The sequence below is a fragment of the Apodemus sylvaticus genome, chromosome 3 (assembly GCF_947179515.1).
Source record: "Apodemus sylvaticus chromosome 3, mApoSyl1.1, whole genome shotgun sequence".
Taxonomy (NCBI): domain Eukaryota; kingdom Metazoa; phylum Chordata; class Mammalia; order Rodentia; family Muridae; genus Apodemus; species Apodemus sylvaticus.
In genome coordinates this window covers 142,191,895-142,215,073 of record NC_067474.1, presented here as the reverse complement: position 1 = coordinate 142,215,073, position 23,179 = coordinate 142,191,895, and the positions used below count along the sequence as shown (strand labels likewise).

Genomic DNA, 23,179 nt, shown 5'->3' with positions numbered 1-23,179 from the left:
GAAGTCATAATAAAACCAATAATTAATGACGGCACAGAGACCTGAAGAAATAGATGCAGTGACAGTATCTTTGGGGGGAAAGGAATATACAAAACCTTTAGCTAACCTAATCAAGAGGTAAAGGGAGGAAGTCCGTGTTGACTCAGCCCCATGGCTAGGGAGAGTGGCCGACATACTTACGCACACAGAAAGGGGTCTTGCCCGACCAGTGATGATCCTGCTGGCAGATGCGCACGGACATGCCGATCAGGCGGAAGCCAGCCCTGCACTGGTACACCACGCTGCCCCGGTAGTTGAAGTTTTCCCCATTGATGTGTCCGTTGACAATGGGGTCTGGGGTCCCACAGTGTCCAGCTTTGGTGGGATAGGGGGAAGAGAGTCAACCACAGAGGAACCTCTAGAAAGCAGGGTAGAGCTTGGATGGCGTGGGAGGGAAAGGGCCAAGTCTCAGCCATGCTCCATTTTCCCACCTCCCCAGAGCTTCCTGATCCAGGAGTCTGGGAACTCCTTATGTGACAGTAACAGCATTGTGGGCTTGGTGGCCCCCCAACATCAAATGACCATCCTTTTCTGGGTTCTGTTTCTGTGTATGTATACCAGTGGGGAGTTACCACATTTCCTATAGTGAGTGCTATGGTTTGAGTAATTCCCCCAAAGCTTTATGTGTTAGAAGCCTGGTGGCCAAGTAGGAGGATGTTATGTCATGCCCATGAATTATCCCTCTGTCCCTGATTATGCTGTGATAGATGCTGCTTCACCATAGTCCAAAGACCGTGCCTGACAAGTGATTGTGGTCCAACAATTCTAGAACTGTGGGCCACTATTAATCTTTCCTCCCTGTAGATGGATTATCTTAGGTATCTTGTCGTATCTGATAGAAAGCTGACACAGGACCATTCCCTGGGTACCTACTGCCTAAGTGAAGGCATCACAGCTTACACTGCTGATGACTACCATGTGAAAGCAGATGCTTGGCCAAATCCAACTTTCTTTTTGAGAGACATCCACAGAGTTACTTTTATTAAGTGAAGTTTGGGCACAGAAGATCCCTGGCATTTCTTAGGTCCCTTGAACTAGGTAGTGATAGCTCCAAACTGTATCCAAGCCAGTGCCCAAGGAAGTGGCTTCTGGCCATGGTCTTCTGTATCCTGGAGGTCATTGGTGTGCATATCAGGGACAGATCACTCAATCTGCCTGCCAGGCATGCATGGCTGAGACCCTCTTCTGGAATTGAGAGAAGCCAGCAAAGAGTAATAGGAGAGAGAACTTAGATTAGGCTAGGTCAGGGAGTATATTAGCCCTGGGAGCAGTGAAATTTTTCTCCTTTGTAAGCTAGTTGTTTGTAAATGTTACTGTCATTAATACTGACATTATATACTGTCATTATACTTAGTGTATATGCATGTGTGCATTATAATGTACATATGTATATATGAGTGGGTACATTTAAAATTATTCTCTAATATATAATACAAAGAATATTTTGGGTGCATTATAAGAATGTGTCTCTTTAGGGTGGAGGCCAGGGTTACACTGATCTTCCTAGGGCCTCATTAGATGAGCAGGTTGTCCTTCTGATTAAAGTATAGACCTTCAGAAGCTGGTCTTCTCATTCATTCAAGTTCCCCATGAGAAGCTAATCTCTGGCTCTAGCCATAGTGGATACCTGAAATTTGGTGCTTGGAGTAAGTACTTTTTGAGAGTAGGCAGGTAGGGTGGGCTTGAAGGACCACTCACCAAGGCAGCGGACTTCAGAGCCACTCCAGAGTCCATTGGCCATGCACTCGCGCACTCTGGAGCCCACCAGTGTATATCCGGAATTGCAGGAGAAGATGGCAGTTGCCCCGTAGACAGACATTGTTCCAATACGGTGCCCACTCGGGGGTGTGGGGAGCTCTCCACAGGAGATGACTGAAAAGATCATAAAGTGCTCAATAAACCAGTCCTGGGATGGGGGACAGACATGCCCTGGACACGATGAAGGAGAATACAGATCAAAGTCAAGAACTGCCTAGCCTTCCTCTCCTGGAGGATGATGTCCTATGACACTGCCTTGCCCTTATCTGCAGGTATCCCCAGGAGCCCTGGAGGTGCTGTCATGTGCCCCGGTTCCATGTGCCCTGGTTCTGTCTCTGGAGAAGCGATCTCAGGCTTGCATGCTCAACTCCACAGATGGCTGAGGCAGAGCTGTGGTTAGGATGGGATGGTGAGTCTGTGGTGTCCCCAGAGAAGACAATGACATCGACCTTACCCTTTTCTGCTGAGCCTCACAGTCCTTCTCAAGGTTGTACGCTGACAGCATCTGCCTGATGTACAAGGTGAAGGCTGACTACCAAGGCTGTGCTACAGTGGGACTGCTCCATGCCCGTGACAGCTACTCTACTCTGCCATAAACATATAGTGTGTTACATTCTAGGGCCTATGGCTTTCCCTTCCCTTCTGTAAGTGATCCCAAGAACGCACACTCGTTCACTCTGGTCTCGAGGAATGAATGGCCTTTGAGACTCAAAGATCCAAAGAAAAGCAATTAAGAGTGAAGAGGAGGCAGACAGACTTAGCTGGTCCTCCATGCTCCTTCTTCCTTCCTGTGCATCTGTGCATACCCAGCCTTGGGGCTCTTCACAGGCTGTATCAGTGTCTCTTTGCCTTCTCTCTCTCTCTCTCTCTCTCTCTCTCTCTCTCTCTCTCTCTCTCTCTCTCTCTCTCATTTTGTGTGTGTGTGTGTGTGTGTAGGTCATGGGGGCAGCCTCAGGCTCAGGTACCTGTCCTCACTTTCCACCTGGTTTGAGACCACCAGGCTAGCTGGCTCCTGATCTATGGATTCCTCTGTCTCTGCCTCCAGCCTTGCCACGGGAGTGCTGGGATCATGGATGCACTCGGTACCACAAGCTGCTTTCACGTGTGTTGTGGGGATCTGAACTCACGTCCTCACACTTGCACGGCAGACCGGTTCCCCGCTAAGCCATCTCCCCAGGCAAGCCACACACTGTTGTCTTTGTACCTCTCTGGCACCTGGCATATCTTTGGGCTGCAAAGAATGAATTAATCAACGCATGCTGAGCCGGAGGTTTCTTAACAGTGCTAAGAAGCAAGCCTTTCCCCAGCTCCGGATTCTAGGTGAATGCTAAAAAGCTACAGTATGCTGAACTCGCTGTTGGTGAGACCCCTCAATCTACTGCACGGATGAAATAGTTCAGGTAGGAAACACCACACAAACGGCTCCATGTTGTCCTTCCCGGGCTTACTTTGGCAGGTGGGCATAGACTCTCCCAGGCTCCATCTGCCGTTGGCCTGGCAGCGGATGACCCTTTGGCCGGTGTAGTAGTAGCCAGGGTCACAGATGAGCATCAGCTGGGCCTGGAACTGATACTGGGTCTCAAAAATGAGCCTCCACCGGCCGTGCTCCACACTGATGCTGCTGATATCCGGACAGGTCACAGCTGGGGGAACAAGGAGCAGGGAAGAAAATTAGCTCGTGGGGCTGCCTATTTGCCTTTCGGTCCCCCAAATTATCACATCAGAGGACGGCGATCAAAGGACATTTGTGTAGCTTTTTTGGTTATTCCACGAGCTGTGGTAGCTTATGAAAACAGAGCGTGATGGTCCTTCAGCGTTCAGAGTAAGTTGCAGTGGGAACCACGGTTGATAGATGCCCCTCTCGTCCTCCCTGGGTCTGCTACCCCCCGCCTCCATGCAGGCTCTCTGCTCTCTGCTGAACTTGAAGCCCACCCCACGCAGGAGTCTTTTCAGCGGCACACCCAGCTCCTCCCACCACCGCCCCCTCAGACTCACGGACACACTGTGGGGGGACATTGCTGTTGCTCCACAAGCCAGTGTCCAGACACTCTGTGGTGGCCTCGGCCCCCGTCTGGAGGTGGTAGCCTTCGTTACAGCTGTACACGGCCTTTGTCCCCACCGTGTACTCCTTGCCAAACACGATTCCATTTTTGGGAGCATCGGGGAGACCGCAGGAAAGGGCTGGCAAAGGAGAAAGAACGGCATGAGCATTTCCGACTCACGATGGGCTGAGCGCACACTTTCATCTTTCTCATTAAGGTCCTTAAATCTTACAGTAGAAACTAACAAACAGAAAGAGGCCCCCAAGGAACGACAACAGGAGAGTCACCGTCAGGGATATCAGGAAAGGACACATCAGAGGGTAGCGAGGAGGTAGGTACGTGTTCACAGATTGAATGTGGGGACTGGGAAGAGCTGGAAGACATCCTTCTGTTCCGCCCCACAGGTGAGAACACAGGTCAATGCGCTCAAGCCTCTGAGAAGAAACAAGTGTCCCCTCTTCCTTAGGGTGTGGGGACAGAATCCCTCAAGTGATTCAGGAATGCCAAGGTGTGTGTGTGTGTGTGTGGTCAGCATTCCGAGCTTCTTAATAAAAAATTCTTATTGCATTTTATTTATTTAATGTGTGTGTGTGTGTGTGTGTGTGTGGTAGATTTTCAGGGCAGCATCTTTCTTCTGCCTGGGGCTAAGGAGGTCAGGCCGTACCCTCTGAGATACTCCTGCCTCTGCCTCCACTTCAATGAGATCACAAGCACTTGCATATTTATAACCCCTGGGCTTATTTATTTGGGTTCTGCAAGAGCAAACTCAGGTCCCATGCTTGCAAGGCAAGCACTTTACTGACGGGGCCATCCCTCCAGCCCCTATGACTTCATTTTTTATTAGTGTTTATTGAATTATACGAAGCAAAATATTTCATCATGACAGGAACATATGTTCTTATAAGGAGGAAAGCACTCAGAAATTCTAAGAGGTAACCCATGGGAACTGAATGAGACATTTCAGGGGTCGGCCTGCTTGACTCATTTGCTTAGGAGCCAGACCCCATGCCTCCCTGCCTTGGGAGTCCTTCTTAGCGCTAGGAAGGGGCAGGGCCCATCTTACCATGGGGTTCCTAACACCCCACACAGAACTTCCTCTTCCGGTCACTTCCTGTCTCATATCACCATCTCTCCAGTGGTGCTGGAATCAGAGCGCACTATGCAACCGTCATCCCCAGAGGTAGAGAGGCATAGACCTTGAGTAAATGTTTGCTGAAGGAATGCTCCATCTATCACCCAACCCTGGAGGACTCACATGTCACCTGGAATGTTCTTGAGACCAGCCTGAGGTGACTTGGAGCTGAGCCACCTGGTTGCTGTTTCAGTCCCCTCTGCTCACCTTGACAGAGAGGAATGGCCTCACTCCACAGGTGGTAGCCTTGCGGGTGCCGGGTACAGATGGCCATGCTGTGTCCCACCAAACGGTAGCCTGTGTTGCAGCCAAAGTGGATGGAGCCGCCTGGCTGGGTGGTTGTCTGGCCCAGGATGAAGCCGTGGAGTGGAGCCTTAGGCAGGCTACAGTAGGGGGCTGAGGTGGGAGAAGAGACTCAGTGGAGGGGTGTCCCCTACCAGGCCAGATCCCCCTCCCCCAACTTATTTCCTCTCCCATTGGCAAGTTCTTTACTATTTAGGAAGGTCTGAGTGGTTGACATTGAATACCAGTTACGTAAAGCCAGAACAAGATCAAACAAAACAAATCAAAACAAAGGGTAATTGAAAACTACAACAGCAACCTGTTCTGTGTGAGTCGTGACATCCCCTTTGCTGCCTGAGCACAGCCCAGGCTGCTTTCAAAGCCCTTGCAACTGCAGGCAACCTTGTAAAGCAGGGCCCAGTGGGACAATGGGTTTCCTAAACATGTGGTACCACCAGGCATCAGTGTTTGTGACTTAGGACAAATCACCGAAGCTTATTTAGTTTCTAGTTTCCTCCTTGTAATAGGAGTTTCCCTCTCTTACAGATGCTCTCCTTCCTCATTGGTGCTTCCCACTCTTACAGGTGCTCCTCTCCCTCGTAGGTGCTCCCCTCTCTTACAGGTGCTCCTCTCCCTCATCAGTACTTGCCAATCTTACAGGTGCTCCTCTCCCTCATCAGTACTTGCCACTCTTACAGGTGCTCCTCTCCCTCATAGGTGCTCCCCTCTCTTACAGGTGCTCTCTTCCATCAATAGGTACTCCCCTCCTTCAACATGTGCTCCCCCCTCACAAGTGCTCACATGATTTTAAAAAGAGATAGTGTCTGCTAAGCATTCCAGTGCAGTGTGGGTCACTTAGTACTCAGTAAATGGTTGCTCTCTGTCGTTGTGTTGAAGATGCTTGGGCATCTAGGATATACATTTCACGATAGGGTTCATTCCCAGTTCTCCCAATATATGGGTTAACATATTTCATTCGTTTTTCCGTTAAAGGCTTCTCAGGAGTCCATTAATCGCCAGCTGCCGTTGCAGGGCTGGGGATACAATAGCTAGGGCAGTAGACCGAACTCCCAGATGGGGGGAACTCACACCACAGAGCCTGCTGGGGTCCTTAGGTTGTGTGACAGTTGTCAATGACAACCTGACAAGGCCTAGGGGACAGCTCTCAGGGCACAGCATGGATTGAGGTGGGAGGAAGTCCGCCCGAAATGCAGGCAGCAGCATCCACAGGTGGCTCTGAGGCTGAATGAAAAGCACCAAGGGAGCTGAGCAGCCGCTTCCATCTCTCCTCTGCTTCCTGACTGTGGCTACAATGGGACCTGGTACCTCAGGCTCCTCCAGCTCCCAGCCCCTTCCCATCACAGCGACCCGTGGTATCCTGCCATGCTGTATCCTCATGCCACACGCCAAGGCAAGGATAAACCACTTCCTCCTTAAGCTGACTTTGGTGTTTTATCGTGGCAATGAGAAAAACGACTAATCCTGGTCGGTTCTGTGTGGTTGTGAGAAGGATGACCCTGGGGGCCTCACATCATGCCTGCTTTCATTTGCCTGAGTGTCTCTGGCCGGGTGTCCCAGGTAGACAGGGATGAGTGGATTGGGGACCAGGCCCTATCCTCACACGCTCTCACAGAGAGGCCTTGGACTTCCTGTCTGAAGACTATGACTCTGTACAGGTAGAGATGGTGCCTTAAAGATGCATGCCCTCCTGCTATGCCTGTCATGTACAACTTGAATCTATGTACCACCTTCACCCAGGCCTGGAAAATCCCAGATAGAGAATACACACAGTCACTGCAAAAGACACAGGTGTAAGTTACACGTTTGCTGTATTTTAATTATTAAGTACTAATTGCCGTACCGTGTAATGAATTTCTTTTCTACATGGCGTAAGTGCTGTAATTACAACCGACTCATTACTTCTAAACCCATTAGTCTCTAAGCAGAAAGGCAAAGGGAACTCCTTGAGAGCTCTTTGCTCCAAATTTAGCAGCAGGGGTAGGAAATGGCCATGTTCCCTCCTCCACTGGAGCAGCCACCAGGAACTCCACCCTGAACTCCCCTGATGGGTATCTTGGGGTTTCTTTTTCGTTTTGAGGAAATGGAGGCCCAACAGTTAAGTGTATTGTCAAACAACCCTATTGCCAGCAAGTAGCAGGCCAGACCACTGACCACAGGGTCGTGATGCCATCTTTTCTCTAACCATGGGCACCGGGGAGAGGAGAGTGGGGGTGGGATCTGCAAGGAAGTGGACTCTGAGAGAATGAAGGCGGGGCTCCCCTCACCCCCACCCTGTCTGGTTACTTCTCATATTCAGTGGTTTTTAGAATGACCCTGGGTCCACAGTGTGGGCTGGTCTTGCAATGAAGAGACCCATGAGAAGATACAGGCAAATGGTTCTTCAGACAGAACTTCATGATTTATCATAACATCCATCCTGACCAATATTCTTGTGTGTATGTGTGTGTGTGTGTGTGTGTGTGTGTGTGTATGCTTTCAGTGTATGCAAGTGCAGTTATGGGTGCACATGTGTATGTATGTGTTTCAGTGTATGCAGATGTGTGTGTGCATGTGTATGGAGGAGGTAGAGGTCAACTCAGATGTCATTCATGATGTCGTCCACCTTAATTTTTTGAGACAAAGTCACTCATTGGAACCTGGGGCTCAATGATTAGGCTAGGTTGGCTGGCCAGAATGCTCCAAGGAATCCTCCTGCCTCTGCCTCTGCCTTCCCAGGGGTGGGATTACTAGTACATGTCACCACAACAGCCAGCTTCTTACCTGGGTGCTGGGGGTTGGACTCGGGTCCTTGTGATTGTGTGGCGAGCACCTTCCTGACTGAACTGTACTCCTGATTCCCTGCAATCACTATTCTTTAAAACGTTCTCTAGTACTTGTCTGGCACGCAGGCATGTGGTGGGATCCCCATGGTCTGCAGGCAGGCATCCCTTGCAGCCTTTCAGACTGGAAAGTCCTGCTAGCAGCTCATTGGACTGCCCTTCAAGGTGAGCACCAAGGTTTCAGCTTAGCCGGCCGATCAATGTGCTCACAGAGAGAGTTCAGAGGAAGCCACTTTTCTCCATATAACTGTATCCCAGGGAAATTTTTATCAAAGGCATGGCCTTTGATCTGACCATGCCCAGATGATATGGCTTTGCAAAGAAGAAAGAAAGAAAGAAAGAAAGAAAGAAAGAAAGAAAGAAAGAAAGAAAGAAAGAAAGAAAGAAAGAAAGAAAGGAAGAAAGAAAGAAAGATAAAGAAAGTCTCAATTGTGGCAATGCATATGGAAGCAGGGGACATAATGCTAAGTCGGTCAGGCTCAGAAAGACAAATCTGTGTGTTCTTATTCATGTGTGAAAGCTAGGGAAAGTGGATTTTACACAAGTAGAGAGTATGACAGGGGTCACCAGAGCCTGGGACCAGTAGAAGGCAGACGGGGTTGAATGAGCTTCGTTACTGGCCCCGAAAACAGAAAGGACTAAGCCCCCATATTTTGCAGCACAGATGGGCAGCTGTAGCTCATGAAGTTCTGACTGTACATTCCAACTGGTAGAAGAATGGATTTCAACAGTCTCCAACTCAAAGACATAGGCTTCTTTGAGGAGACAAGTTTGTATGTGCATTACTCCCATTTGATCCCTGAGGTTGTCTCTGTGCATCAGGATGTCATGTATACCTCACAAATACGTCCAATTGGCCTTTGTTAGGGAAAGAGTAATAATGAAGGGATCTGCTTGTCCCGCAGCAGAGGGTTTCCTCTGTTGCCTATCCTATGTGACTGTATGTCTTAAAGTCAGTCAGTCGGTCAAAGGACTTGTAATATCTCCCAACTGACCAAGGAGCTAAGATGTCCCCGGTTCTCATCTGATCTCATATTGAATAGTCACAATCCTGGAGACACAGGGAGGGGCCGGACACTGAGAGATAGGAGACTCCTCTCGTCTCGCGTGGGCAGTGTCAGATGAGGAAAACTGATAGGCCCATCTGCACAAGGGGAGCGTGCCGTTTTGGTGAGGAGATCGAGCATGGACAGCTTCTTTAGATGCTTTAGGTGAGACGGTTAAAGGGTTCAGCTAGGAGGCCCTTCTCAGGTAGACTCATGACCTACTCACCTGAATACCGAATCTTAAAACCCTTCCGGTTATAAGCATGGTCAGATGACCATCGCAAGTAGACAGAATTGCTTGAGCTGGTGACAATCAGGGGAGCCGAGTAATTCCCACTGAGAGCTTTCAGTAGAGGACTTTGTCCTGAGGGACCTTGGGAGAGAAAGACACAGTGTAATAGGACATTGTAAGTCTAGAGAGAGATCTAAGTATAGAGAAGGCCTGGATGGCTGGGTGACTCTGCCGCTGGCCGCCATGCTGCAAGACTCTTCCGCCCACTCTTATCTGAAGCAGTGTTCTGGGGTCAGCAAGTGAGATGAAATCTATTTGCTGGTTGCCTGGGCCAAGCAGACAGTTGATGGGAGAGCTGGTTTTCAAACTGGGACCCTCTTCTGCATTCTTCTGTGCATGCTAAAAATAGCCTGATGCCCACCATACAGAGATTTTGTTTATTGAACAGATAGATATAAAGAGAGAGCCATGGAGCCAGAGGAAAGGGATGGCTCTCAGGGTTATAAGTGAGAATACTTCTCAACGAGCCTCCCAACAGGCCCCCGGGAAGGCGCCTTCTCCTATTTCCTACCTTAAATATCTGGATTGCATCTCAGAGCTCTGGTCCAAGGAGTGCAGTATAAATCTGGGAAACTCATAAGCCAGGATTTATAGTCCTGGAGAAGGCTGTGAGTGACAGTTCCAATACACTGTAGGGACAGCTCTTGGAAGCCTGGGAGAGTAATGGGCTGCATTTAACAGAGTAGAGGCATTGGGGCTGCTGTGGCAAACTGGGAAGGAGAGGGGTCCTGAAGTGAGGAGAAGCAACACACTTAAACAGTTCTATCATGAGGAAAGAACAAACCTCCTGCCTGATAACTGTCTTCCTTGGGAGGTCCTGGGGAGACTCCGTGGGGCTGATGAACCAGGCTCCTTAGGAGTAAGGGGATGAGAAGACTCTGGGACGCACAGTCTTTACAGACTGAAGGAAGAAGGCCACAATTGGAAGAGGGTAGCAAGGCTGGGGTTGTAGCTGGAAGGACTGAGCTCCGGGACCCATGGGGATGGTCCACAGACTGTCATTCCTCCTAAGGGTGAGCTAGCTGGGTAGCCAAAAAGGGCAACTGAAATAGTATGAATTTATGAGCAAAGCAGCCCCCAAAAGAGAAGAGAGCATCCTCGAGGGAAAGACTCAACACTCTGTCCATCTTAAAGACCCAAGCCAGGCCGCATTTCCCCTTCATTCAGAACAGTTTGGGTAAAGGAGAGATTGTGTCCCCCTTGAAAAGAACACTAGAAACTGACATCAATTGTATATAGTCATCGTCCCTCTGTTCTTCCCTTTACCTGCCCACCACAGTTTACTTGTATCGATAAATACTGGAGACACGAGAATAGCTGAGGTCATTAAAGACTCTAGATACAGAATCTGGAGTGATGCATCCCAATCCTACCATGGCTGTCCTATCAGGAGAGAGACCCTTTCTACCCCAGGGTGCACCTTTAACCAATGATCTCCAGGTAGTGGAATCAGTTGTGGCTCTTTACCAGAGCAGGCAGACATAGTACTCGCAATGCAGTCGTGGACCTGCAAGTGCTTTTCTCTAGGTTGTCAGGAAGGGGGCGCAGAAGGCAACATATACCCTGGTTATGTCCCAGGGCTCTATTAATAGGCCTGATCTTCATCATGATACAGTGAGAGGAGATGGGGGATATGGGCATCCTGCAGAATGTGGCATCTTGGTTCTTTAAGTAGGATTTTTAAAAACCACTGGAACAAGTAATATAGGTATCTTAACCACTTTCATGTTCTCCAGAGGAGAAGAGATAAATTCTACAAAGTTTTTGATGGTATTTTGAGGATTCATTGGTTTGGGACATGCTGAGATGTTTTCTCTAGATATAACAGCAAATGATAGCACCTCTTGCCCCGACACTAAAGAAGCAGTTTGGAGTTGGTACACCTTCTTGGGTTTTGGAGGAAGCCCACTCTTCACAAGGGGCTACTTCTGGGATCCACTTATTGGCTGGTATCGAGGGATGCAGGCTGGTATTTAGATCTATCTAGACTACAACAGCCATATAACTTGTCAATTCCCAGGTCTTGGGTTTCTGTGGTAGAGATAGACATTATATAGTGCCTTCAGGAAGTTCTGATAGGAAAATGGGGCTCAAATAACCCCAGGAGCTGGGGGAAAACTGTTGCTGTGTGTGGCAGGGAACCGCATGGCCTTTGAGGGACTCACCGTCAAAGATCTCAAACTCATCGTATTGCTTCTCGCTGAGGAAGTACTCCACCGTGACAGAGATATTGTACTCTGGCTCAACCCTCACCAGCCAGGAGCAGGTCTGGAACTGTGGGTAGCTTCCAGGATAGCTCTGGCTAAGGATCACGCCAGTGGAGTCTGTCAGAAGCTCATTGGTTGGACAATGCACTGGGAGAAAGAGAGAGATACTATGTACATGACATGGAGACAGACAGGGCTGGATATTAGCATGTCCATGGAGTAGAACTATCTCTGCAAAGCTAGTGTTGGGGTATTTAAACAAGTCCTCACATTCACCATTATACTGCCCCACAGCAGGAAGTAACTTCAGATTCCATGCTAACATGACAGTGTTGTGGGAACTCACCGCACACCAGTTGGTTGAAATCATTTCCTAGCTTGGGGGTGGGTGCTGCTACCTGGATTTGAAGTAGATGAGGGTGGTATGTCTGTCTGTCTGTCTGTATGTATGTATGTATGTACCTACCTACCAATGCAACAACATGGCCACCCATACTCAAAGAGTCACTCTTCAAAATGAGTTTAGTTTGTACAAAGATAGAAGAGTGCAGAAGTAAGCTCCAGATGATGGGTCAAACACACCTGGACTCAGAGCCCAGCTTTAAATCCAGGAGCAGGAGGAGTACCCAAGTACTCACAACCTGTGTGGCCCCCCAATAAATTATTCCCTTTCAGTGTGATGGCTTTTCCAACACAAGCAAGAAGTCCTACCTTAGAGGATAGCCATATCATAGAAAACATTACACTACACTATAACAAACCACATATGTAGAGTCCACAGCATGTCTCAACACACCACAGAGATGGTGGTGGTAATGAAGGTAACTGCATCGGGAGCAGAGAGACCAGCAGGACTGGCTGCCGCCTGAGTCATAGCATTAAGGTGATTAAAGAAAACAATGTTGTCCTAATGAAGACTGTGTGGACCACTAAAAAGAAGAACAGTCGGAGAAGGAGGCGAAGCAGGAAGAGGAGGGGAGGAGGAGGGAGAGGAGCCAGAAGAGAAGAGGTAGAGGAGTGGAAGGAGGAGCTGAAGGAGGAGCAGCAGGAGGAAGAGAAGCAGGAGGAGCAGCAGAAGGAGGAATAGGCTCAGGAGGAGAAGGAGGTGGAGGAGCAGGAGGAGGAGTGGAAGGAGGAAGACCAGGAGGAGAAGGATCAGGAGGAGGAAAAGGAAATGAAGGAAGAGGAGCAGGAGGAAGAGCAGGAGGAGGAGCAGGAGGACTTATAACATGTCACAAAAGGGGAGGGAAGAGGTGGGTACCGAGGAGCCCTGCACACCCAGGCACTGGGGATGTGCTGTCAGGAGCCCAGGCAAGTGTCATAATACACCACCTGGGACAACTTTCTCGACAATTCGCTTCTCTTCGCGTGGTCTGAAGCTGAGGCAAGTGTCAAGGACTGAATCAGCTTCCCCCAGGCCCTCGCCAGCTGTGCAAGTTTTCCAACCCCACTGCAGTCAGGGAGGGTCAGATATCATCTTCAAATGCTTAAAGCCATTGGCTCCTGCACTCCTCACAATGGCCCATGGCCCAAGTTCAACCACTGTCTCAGTCTACAGGTAGTTACCAGCTCTGTGCCTCCTTGGGTGCTTGGGGTGGGCAGGATTGGATTTGGACTGAGCTGGGGTAACCCAGTGAAGGGAGTTCATCTTTTTCAGGCACTGCATTGGGATGTGGGCAGCTGAGATCTGGAGTTACAGCATTACACACATAGGACGTTGGGTATATTTGATCCCAGCAACAGAGTGACATTCCAATTTTCTATGCCAACATTCAGTACCCAACTCCAGGGAACGCTCGGGTAAGGAACAGGGGATGGCTGGGCCCTTTCACAGCTCAGAGCAGGTGGGGTCCTTGCCAAGGCTCTCATTCACTCTGACTCCATAATTCATCCATCAGACACCATTGACACGGTGACCTCTTTTCACTGGGCAGGAACTGAGCTGAGAGCTGGGGACAGGAAGAGGAGTGGAGCCAGGGTCCCGTGTGTGTGTGTGTGTGTGTGTGTGTGTGTGTGCTGTTTAGTGTGATTACCTTCACATATTGGGGGCGGGCCTTCAAACTGCAGGTAGGTTCCCAGCTTGCAGGTCAGGATTTCACTCCCCACGAGGGTAAAGCCTGGAAGGCACCTGTAGCGGACGATGTCACCTGTCAAGAGAGAGGAGCATAGACACCCCCTGGAACAGTCTGATGCAGAAGGGTTGGCATCCTTAGGACCTCAAACCCACTGGAAGGTAACCAGCACACAGGCCCAGCACTTCAGGAACCAGATCCATGCTGGACCCATGACCCAGGCAACTGCTTCCCTCCCCAGCTCAGCCTTCTGGGTATTTCCTAAGAAATTCTAGGCTTTTGAACAGCAGAGGGAAGCCATGCTCTTAGCTCCTCCTTCTGGGCCTGGGTGAAGGAAGAAGGTTTGTATTTTCGGGGAGCAATTGGCTGAGAGAACACTGCCCTCCCCCATGGGCTGGGCCTCTGTTTCTCTCTGGACAGATGGAGCCACCACCCCAGTCTCCCTGGCTTCCTGACCCCTCTCAGTCACCCTGGTTTGAGATCCCCGCCGTTTGGCAGTGATACCTATGTTGAATTCTTCGTTCTCTGTGACCACTTCAGCATTGGGGAGGATGGTCGGGGGAGGGCACTTGGTGAGTGGATAAGCTAGAGAGACAGAAAAGACACAGGTCAGGGGCAAAGTGTCACTCGGGGGCCTCGGACCAGGTCCTAACGATCTCTGACTCATTCATTTACCCAACAGATGTGCCTTTAATTTTGTTGAATTGATACAAGGCCTTATGTATCCCAGGCTGCCCTGGGCTTACAAGGATAATCTTTAACATCTGATCCTTTCTGCCTCAGCTTCCCAAATACCCAGATTACAGGTGCTCACCACCATATATGTTTTACATGGTGCTGGTGACTGATCTGGGGCTCTGAATATCTTAGGTGAGCACTCTACCAACTGAGCCATGTCTCTAGCTGTTCACGAGACAGATGTGCATTTATGACTATTTATCTCTACGCTGGGGTAGTTCAGCCACACACTCTTTGGCTTCTCTTCAGTCATCAGGTTTTGGTGCAGAACCCAAGGAGTATGATTCAATACTGGTAATGAAGGAAAGAAGGAAGGAAGGAAGGAAGGAAGGAAGGAAGGAAGGAAGGAAGGAGGAAGGAAGGAAGGAAGGAAGGAAGGAAGGAAGGAAGGAAGGAAGGAAGGAAGGAAGGAAGGAAGGGGGGGAGGGTTACATTGCAGACCCACCACTGGAAGATGTAGCCACTTTGACATGCGGTTGCTTTAAGAGACCCAGCAGCCAGGGACGAACCTAAGGCTTTAGCCTGGTTCCCCAGTCTTCTACAAGTATAGGAACAATGTTAACAAGGGGACTTCTGTGTGCCTTGCCTGCCACACTGCCACACAGGCTATGGTTTGGGGTTTTATGCTTGTTTCTTATCCAGTGCCTCAAAGTCACATATTCCTCATAGTAAAGCCTTATATTATTTTAAATTAGCCATTCCCTTGGGCTGGAGTTATTAAAGGGCCTATTTAACCAAAGTATATCTCAGCACCTGTCATGTCAAACTAGCAGTATTCACATCTAACAGGATCCAAGAAGCATTCAGTGATGTCACTGGCCTGAGGTTGGGGTGGGGACGAGTGTCGCTGAGGACATCCTTCATGTAGGGACACTTCTCCATTCTCTCTTTCTAAATCCCCCAGTGCTGACCCTGAAGTGTGTTTCACCTGTGAGCCGGTGATTAGATAACAAGATAAAGTTATTTCCTCAAGATCCTGTTGGAAATAAATGATGCAGGCAGGACTTAAGTCCAGGTCTGGCTGCTCCTGAGCGCAGGTCCTCCCACGGGCCACAGCCCAGCCTCCACATCCTGTGTGTGTATCATCTCTTCTGACCTTTGTCCAAACACAGCTGACCTCAGTGGATCCTCTAAACTGGAGTCTAGCCCGTGGGGCAGAGGCTGGATAGTGTCTGGGTGCGGAATGGTCTGTGTGGAATTCTAATATCTTTTATTACCTGGCTCACGGCTGAGTGCTATCGATCCCGTTACTGCTGCTCTGGCTGCTGCGGCGACGATTGTTTCCCAAACCTCCACATCCCCAGCTATGTTTTTTAAAAAATGTATAATGTCATTAGGAACCCAGGGGTTTTCTATGAAAATGGTAGGAAGAAAATTAAATGTATCCATTGTCCTCTCAGACTTAGCTACTGTTAGTCAGGTGCTGTGACTGCTTTGTGTATTTGTTCTCTGCATAGTTAAGGGGTTTTGTTTTAACAGATCTGCATCATGTGGTATGCACCTTGTGCTGCGCCTTGCCAGCTGCTATTATATCAGAAGGCATCTCCCAAACAATAAAATTTCTTCGAGATGAGATAGAAATGACTTTGTGGAATCTAATCATATTCATTTACTAAAATTTATTTCAGATGCTCTGGTGTTAACCAGTGGGTTTCTTAAGTTTTTCCATTTAAAGTTGTAACATTATTTGCCTGCCTGCCTGCCTGCCTGCCTGTCTGTCTGTCTGTCTGTCTCTCTCTCTCAGACAAAATCTCATGTGTCCCAGGCTGGTCTCAGCTCATTACACAGCCAAGAATGACCTTCAACCCCTGATCCTGCCTCCATTTCTCCAGTGCTGGAATTCTAGTGTGCCTCATCATGGTTGCCTTCGGAGCATCTTTTGTGTTTTTAAACATGCTTCCTTCTTTTCCTTCTACTGACTCTTTTAAACTAGAAGTGATTAAAGCATATAACCTTTATAGAACATGCAGGCAATCCTTGTCAAATGCCAGTAACCTTTTCCTGGATCTTAGTACTCAGACCTTTTTCCTCAATACTTTAAGAGGGAAATGATTTTACTGAATTGGACATCAAAATCCAAAAGGAAATTAAAACACAATAAAAGTGTGTATGTGTATGCGTGCATGCATGCCTGTGTGTGTGTGTGTATGTAGCAATTCTAGTTATGATCGAAGCTGGGTGCTTAAAAACATCAATTCATGATTGCCTACAGTTAACATGGCTGTAAGAATAGCTTGATACATTGATAGGAAAGTTGAATCCTGGTATCACAGATATTCAGTGTGGTGTGTAAGACTTTCCAGTTTGGGGGCTCTATGTGGAAGTCACAGTGGGGATGTCACACTGTGCAGTGCAACACCCTCTTGAGACCACAGCATCCCAGACACAGCTCCCATTATGCAGTCAGAGCTACCTTCCAGATATTGACTTGGGATCTGACATTTTACCAACTGAAGATGGAAGGTAATTGGACACTTCACCGGTGTCTACTTTTATGTGAAATGTTATATCCCATTAGGGAATCTAACTTTAAATTTTTATACAGATGTGTTGACTCACAAGTGCCACATGAAAGAGACACAAGCTTTAGCAGTAAGTGTGCTGACACTTAAGAGGCCCTCCTGAGGTATCCAAGTGGCTTTCTGACTGATTTGACAAAAGCCAGAGCAGTGTCTGCCCTTGAGGAGTGCTTCCATTTATTTTTATTTATTTATTTATTTATTTATTTATTTATTTGTCTAGGATTGTTATTTGGCTTGTGCTGTCAGCAGATCACCACTGCTGTGAAGCAGGGAGACACCTTCTACCTTTCATGCAGTCCTGAGATGACCTGTTGTGGGGTTCTGAACTGTGTGGGTGCTGAAGATGCAGGAAACAACATCTTCTTGCCCTTTTAGAATGTATAACCCACTAAGGACAGAGCCATCAACCAGCTTGACAAACTCAGTAGTTCCTTTTCCTTTTTCGTGTGTATGTGTGTGTGTGTGTGTGTGTGTGTGTGAACCTGGAGCTCACTACTTTGCTTGGTGGCTCTAGGAATCTGCCTGTCTCTATATCCTCATCCATCAGCACCAGGCTTACAAGCAAATGTTACCACACTCAGCTTTTATATAGGTGCAGGGGACCTGATAACAGGGGTGCAGGGCATCTAGTTACAGGGGTGCATGGGATCTGATTATAGGGGTGAATGGATCTGGTTATAGGGGTGCAGGGGATCTGATTACAAGGAGTAGGGACCCGATTACAGGAGTTCAAGGGATCTAGTTACAAGGGTGTATGAGATCTGATTATAGGGGTAAAGGGATCTGATTACAGGGGTGAAGGGGATCTGATTACAGGGGTGAAGGGGATCTGATTACAGGGGTGAAGGGGATCTGATTACAGGGGTGCATCTGATTACAGGGTTGCATCTGATTACAGGGGTGCATCTGATTACAGGGGTATAGGGATCTGAAGTTAGTCCCTCAAACTTGTGCATAAAATGCTTTACTTATTGAGCCTCTTCTCAGCAACCTTTGACTATTTTTAATTTTTCATATGTTAATGAGTTTTTCATGTTAGTAATTTGCATTTTTCTCTTCAGCTCTCCAGCCATGTCCTTTGTCCCTGCTTTTTGCATGGAATTGGGGGACTCTCTGAATGTTGTGGATTGACCCTGGCTTGCTTATTCTCTGAATATTCCAGACTGACCTGGCTTGCTAATTCTATGCACGTGGTCTATCATTTGTTTCATTTGACTTATGCCATTTTTCAATTTCTAGAGATATGAAAATCTTATTTAGTCAGCTGTCATTTTCCTTAACAGTTACAAAAAAATGAATCGATCTCTTCTGGGCCTCATACTTGCCTTTAAAACTTCTAAGGCATGGCCAAGTTTTCTAGAAAAACAAAATCAATACGAAGACATCTGCCCTTAACACAGCTTTCAGAGTTTGCATTTTGTGGTTGTCAGGGGGATTTCTCATTGTGTTATAGTTTTGAAAATTACAAAACAACAGACAAAACTACCTGAAATAAAAACAAACAAATCACTAACCAAAACAACTAATCAACCAACTAACCAACCATCCAACCAACAAAACTGTCACAGGGTGGCACACACTTTTGATCCCAGTACTCTAGAGGCAGAGGCAGGAGGATTACTACGAGCTCAACGCCAATGTGTGTGTGTGTGTGTGTGTGTATGTGTGTGTGGAGAAAGAGAGAGAGGGAGAGACACGGGGGGGAGAGAGAGAGAGAGAGAGAGAGAGAGAGAGAGAGAGAGAGAGAGAGAGAGAGGGAGAGAAACAGAAGCATGCACACACACACACACACACACACACACACACACACACATGGGTGGGTGGGTGGGAGGGACGGAAAATGCTATAGGCCAGCCAGGTCTACAGAGTGAGACCCAGTCTAAAAACCAAAACAACCAACAAAAACAGAAGCAAACTTTCCTGAAACGCCCTCTCCAGGCCTAAGGAGTTTGTCTCAGCTGTTTTGAGTATGGATTGAGGTTAACAAGCTTTATCCCCAACTGAAGTTGTCTCACGATCTCTGCTGTGATCTCAGGACATACTCCAAGGTAGGGACATTCAAGACACACTCCTTCATTTTATTTTTGCTGTTCCCCTGCCTCTCTGGGGTGAAGCATTGCTAAGGCTTGCCGGGTTCTTATCGTGGCAGCTGGTTGGTGTCGGTCCATTGCTCAGGTCACTGGAGTGCAACACTGCTATAGTTTAGCAGGACTAGTACAGGTTAAATGCTAGTGGTGGCTAGTGGGTGGCAGGTCATTGCTCCAGGTTTGTTGCAGCCTACATGCCAGCCTCACACCCTGCTCTTCCCCTGTGTCTTCCCAGGTAAGGTGTTCCTCAGCTAGATTGGTCTTTGCCTTGGATATTTTAAAGCAAAACATGGTTCAGAGGATTCGTTTGCACTTACCAGGCCAGTCGCTGGGACTCTGATTTTGAGTTTGGTGTTCAAGCTTGGGCAAATGCCGTTCACGCCCCACCCCGGCACTGTTCTTTATACCTGTATCTCTCTCAAGAATGTTACAAGGACAGCGGCTTAGTGTAGGGAGGAGACCTGACAGAGATCTGCTTTTTATTTCACTGAACAATAGAAAACAAACCTGCCCTTAAATCAATGGATTGAATCCTGCATAAACGATATTTAGTGACTACATCTTTATCTGTGCATATGTGCACACAGCATGTGCCCGTGTGTATCCAAATATGTTTATCTATATAAATCACATAACCATCTATTGTTTTATACTTAGATTATCCCTATTTCATCTGTTCCAAATGCATTTCAAAGACTGTCTTTAAAGATTTATTTATTTATTATATGTAAGTACTCTGTAGCTGTCTTCAGACACACCAGAAGAGGGTATTGGATGCCATTACAGCTGCTTGTGAGCTGTCATGTGGGTGCTGGGATTTGAACTCAGGACCTCTGGGAGGGCAGTCAGTGCTCTTAACCACTGAGCCATCTCTCCAGCCCCCCAAAGACTGTCTTTAAATGTGTATCTTTTGCAGTAAGGTGGAGGGCAAGGAGCCAGAGGGCCATTAGAACCCAAGGGGGAGCTCCCGTGTGACTCAGGGTTTCTTTCTCTGTACAGGGTCTTTCCAGTTCTCACTTCACAGGCTAGCAGCAGGGAGGCAATCTACCACATATGGATGCATATCTTCCCTCTTTGGGAGGTAGATGGGATGGGCTTGGGCACAAGTATGTCTCTGTTTCAGTTTTAAGTTCTCAAAAGGAGTCAGGTCACATGTCCACATGTGATTCAGGGTGCCCAAGCTGCTGTGGTTGTAGGATGTGCATAGAGGGGTGTGTGTGTGTGTGTGTGTGTGTGTGTGTGTGTGTGTATGTGCGTGTGTGTGTGTGTGTGTATGTGTGTGTGTGTGTGTGTGTGATTTCAGGGAGTAACTACCTACACAACAATAGACAGGGAGATCACTGTGAGAGATGCAGACACCACAGAACAATTCAATCTAGTGGCATCATGTTAGTGTGAGTTCTCAAACTACGAACTACCACTCTTCCCTGCAAGCTTTCCGATGGGACTCAGGATTGGGGCTGGGGTGGAGATTTTGCACACACAACAGGCAGGTCCCACACTCAGCACCACAGAGAGAGAAAGCTTCCTGTGTTTGCCTTAGTTACTTGTCTTGTTATTGTAACAAAATGCTTGAGGCAAGCAACTTACTGAAGGACAGTTTTATTTAGCCTCACAGTTTAAAGGTACAATCTGTCAGGGCAGGGAAGGTGTGGTGGCAGGAGATCAGGGCGGCTGGTCACATTGTACCCTCAGTCAAGAAGTGGAGAAAGAGGCATGAATGCTGCTGGTTCCTCTCTTTTGTACAGTCCAGGCTTCCAGAACACAGAGCGGTACCACCCACTTTTAGAGTATGTCTTCCAACCTCAGTTAAGATGTCTCTGGAAACTCCCTCCCAGGCATGCCCAGAGGCTTGTCTCCAGGTGATGATCATTACTGTGAATACCAGCAGAGTCCTTCGACGAAGACTGTGTCAGAATCATCACATTAGGAGACCTGGCATCTTTTTAAACTGGAACTGTTCTAAAGCCTTCTGTTGACTTTCGTGATTTCTGACGTTTTGGATGGCCACGTGTGGTGAACCGAGGCTGGAGGGAGTGCCTGCTGACGTGCATCCGGGTTGTGCATCCTAGGACCATCAGTGGGTGGAGCTCTCTGACTCTGCTGTCACCCCGCTGACGTTTTGGATGGCCACGTGTGGTGAACCGAGGCTGGAGGGAGTGCCTGCTGAAGTGTATCCGGGTTGTGCATCCTAGGACCATCAGTGGGTGGAGCTCTCTGACTCTGCTGTCACCCCGCTGTCTCATCACCACTGATGCTTCTTGCAATCATGTGGTTAAAGTGGCGTGCTCCAGGTTTCTCCATTCCCTTTCGTAATTACAGCACAGAAAATGATTTGCAGCCGTGTAAACATCTCATCCTTAAACAACTTCCAATTTACTTCTCTCCCTTCTCTGTTTGACAGGTTCCTTGCTATTTGCTGCTATTATTAATGACTTTGATTTTCAAATGATCTTCAACATGGCCAGCAGGTGTCCCTTTAAGACAGTTTCTAAGTTTTTCTGACCTATCTCCGTCACTCCCTAGATTTTCAGCCGTAAGATGCTTCTGTCTTGTCTTGCCCTTCAGCCTCAGCCTTGGATTAGCTGCGTCTTCATGGTGCTCTGGTCCATCTAGTGGAAAATGCTATTCAGAAACTAAGGCCTGGAGCTAGATGTACTCCCTGCTCCCAGAGATGCTGTTCACAGCCTCTTGGTGGCAGAGCTGGGGAATCTAAGCATGTGTACACACACACACACACACACACACACACACACATGTCTCCTTATGGACACATACCCTCTTACATCGCAAAGCCTGATCTCAGAGTGACTGTGACAGTTTGGATCCAACACCGACGGTTACACTCTGACCTTTGTTCTTCCTGTGTTTTTGTGGCAGGCTTCCTCGAGCCTGAGAAGCCAGTCTTCTGGTGTCCTTTTCTTAGCTGATGAGTCACTGAATAGACACAAATTCCTATTTTATCGTCGCCTCTCCTCTTTCATCACGGGCTCTGGCTGTGCTGTCTGGAGTCATCCTCTGTGTGGATGTCCTTCTTATTCCTCTTGGGCTTCGCGCCTGATGCCTCCTCATCTGTCCCAGAGTCTGACAGCATGTGCCTATTCCCTCCCCTTCAGACATCCACTCGTCTTGTCACCAAGGGTGTCAACTGTCTCTGTCAGGCAGCCCCGCAGTGTCCCTGCGCCCTATCACCCTGGCAGAAGCCACAGCAGCTCTGGTTCCCTCTCGCTCCGGCAGGTGAAGATGCCTGGTCTCCGTTGTCCCGCTCACTGTCTGAGTGTCTCACGTAGCATTTGAAGCCTGTGTCAGCGAGCTTCTCGGGCTGAGGCAGCCCCTTTGCTCCAGCCCTGCCCACTCTTATGCTGCTTCAAGGATGTGTCCTCTGCTATTCAAGTCTTCTTGCTCCTTTCAAAAACGTGTCACAGAGCCGTTTCATACATCTCTCTGCAGTATCTGTCCTTCCTGCTTGTTGATGCTTACAGGAAAACAAAGCTGCTGGTGTGGTGGCTTTGTGATGGGAAGGTGGGGCGCTACTTCCCAACACCCTTCTCTCCCCACTCTCTAGTTTCCATCCCAAAGCACCAGTTCTCCACAGTGGTTCTAGAGGAAGTATGTGCTCCTCCACCCACCTGCCAGTTAGCCCCTCCCTTGCCTCTTTCTCAGCCCATGCTATTCACCATAGGGGATTCACTGATCCACAAGTTCACTACTGTGTTCTCTCCCTAGAGAGAGCAAAGTCTCTCAGCGCAGTTTGCCAGGCAGGAAGCATTCATCATTCTGAAAGCAGGCCACGTGAAAAGTGAAAAGTGAAATGCCTTTGATGAATTCACCTGATTGGTAAACGTGGTAAGAACTCAGTGTTTTCGAGGGCACTGGACAGGAAGGTGTGTCCTCTGTTGCGGAGAAGTGACACTTCATTGTAATCTCTTGGTAAGATGCATTTACCTTCCCTAGCAACCTTGAATGTAAATACTTGTAAGCTAATCATACTGGGAAGTAGGCAGGGCTTGTTTGTGATGAGGAATAGACAACAATGTTCTTATTGACTGAAGTAAAGTCACTCGGTGCTCATTAACAAAAGACTAGGTAGAGGACTCTACTTTCAGGCAGCGGACTATTAAA

General features: G+C 48.2%; 1 protein-coding gene across 1 annotated transcript in view; it reads right to left on the bottom strand.

Moving 5' to 3' along the window:
• Positions 1–23,179, bottom strand: part of Csmd2 (CUB and Sushi multiple domains 2) — a 563,664-nt gene that overhangs the window by 40,675 nt on the left and 499,810 nt on the right. Inside the window, exons 45-53 of the mRNA XM_052177421.1 lie at positions 14,215–14,295; positions 13,672–13,785; positions 11,597–11,785; positions 9,366–9,512; positions 5,179–5,367; positions 3,793–3,978; positions 3,246–3,440; positions 1,738–1,911; positions 181–354 (exon numbers count right to left, since the gene is read on the bottom strand). Of these exons, the coding sequence (XP_052033381.1) occupies positions 181–354; positions 1,738–1,911; positions 3,246–3,440; positions 3,793–3,978; positions 5,179–5,367; positions 9,366–9,512; positions 11,597–11,785; positions 13,672–13,785; positions 14,215–14,295 (1,449 nt within the window). The remainder of the gene's footprint in view (positions 1–180; positions 355–1,737; positions 1,912–3,245; positions 3,441–3,792; positions 3,979–5,178; positions 5,368–9,365; positions 9,513–11,596; positions 11,786–13,671; positions 13,786–14,214; positions 14,296–23,179) is intronic.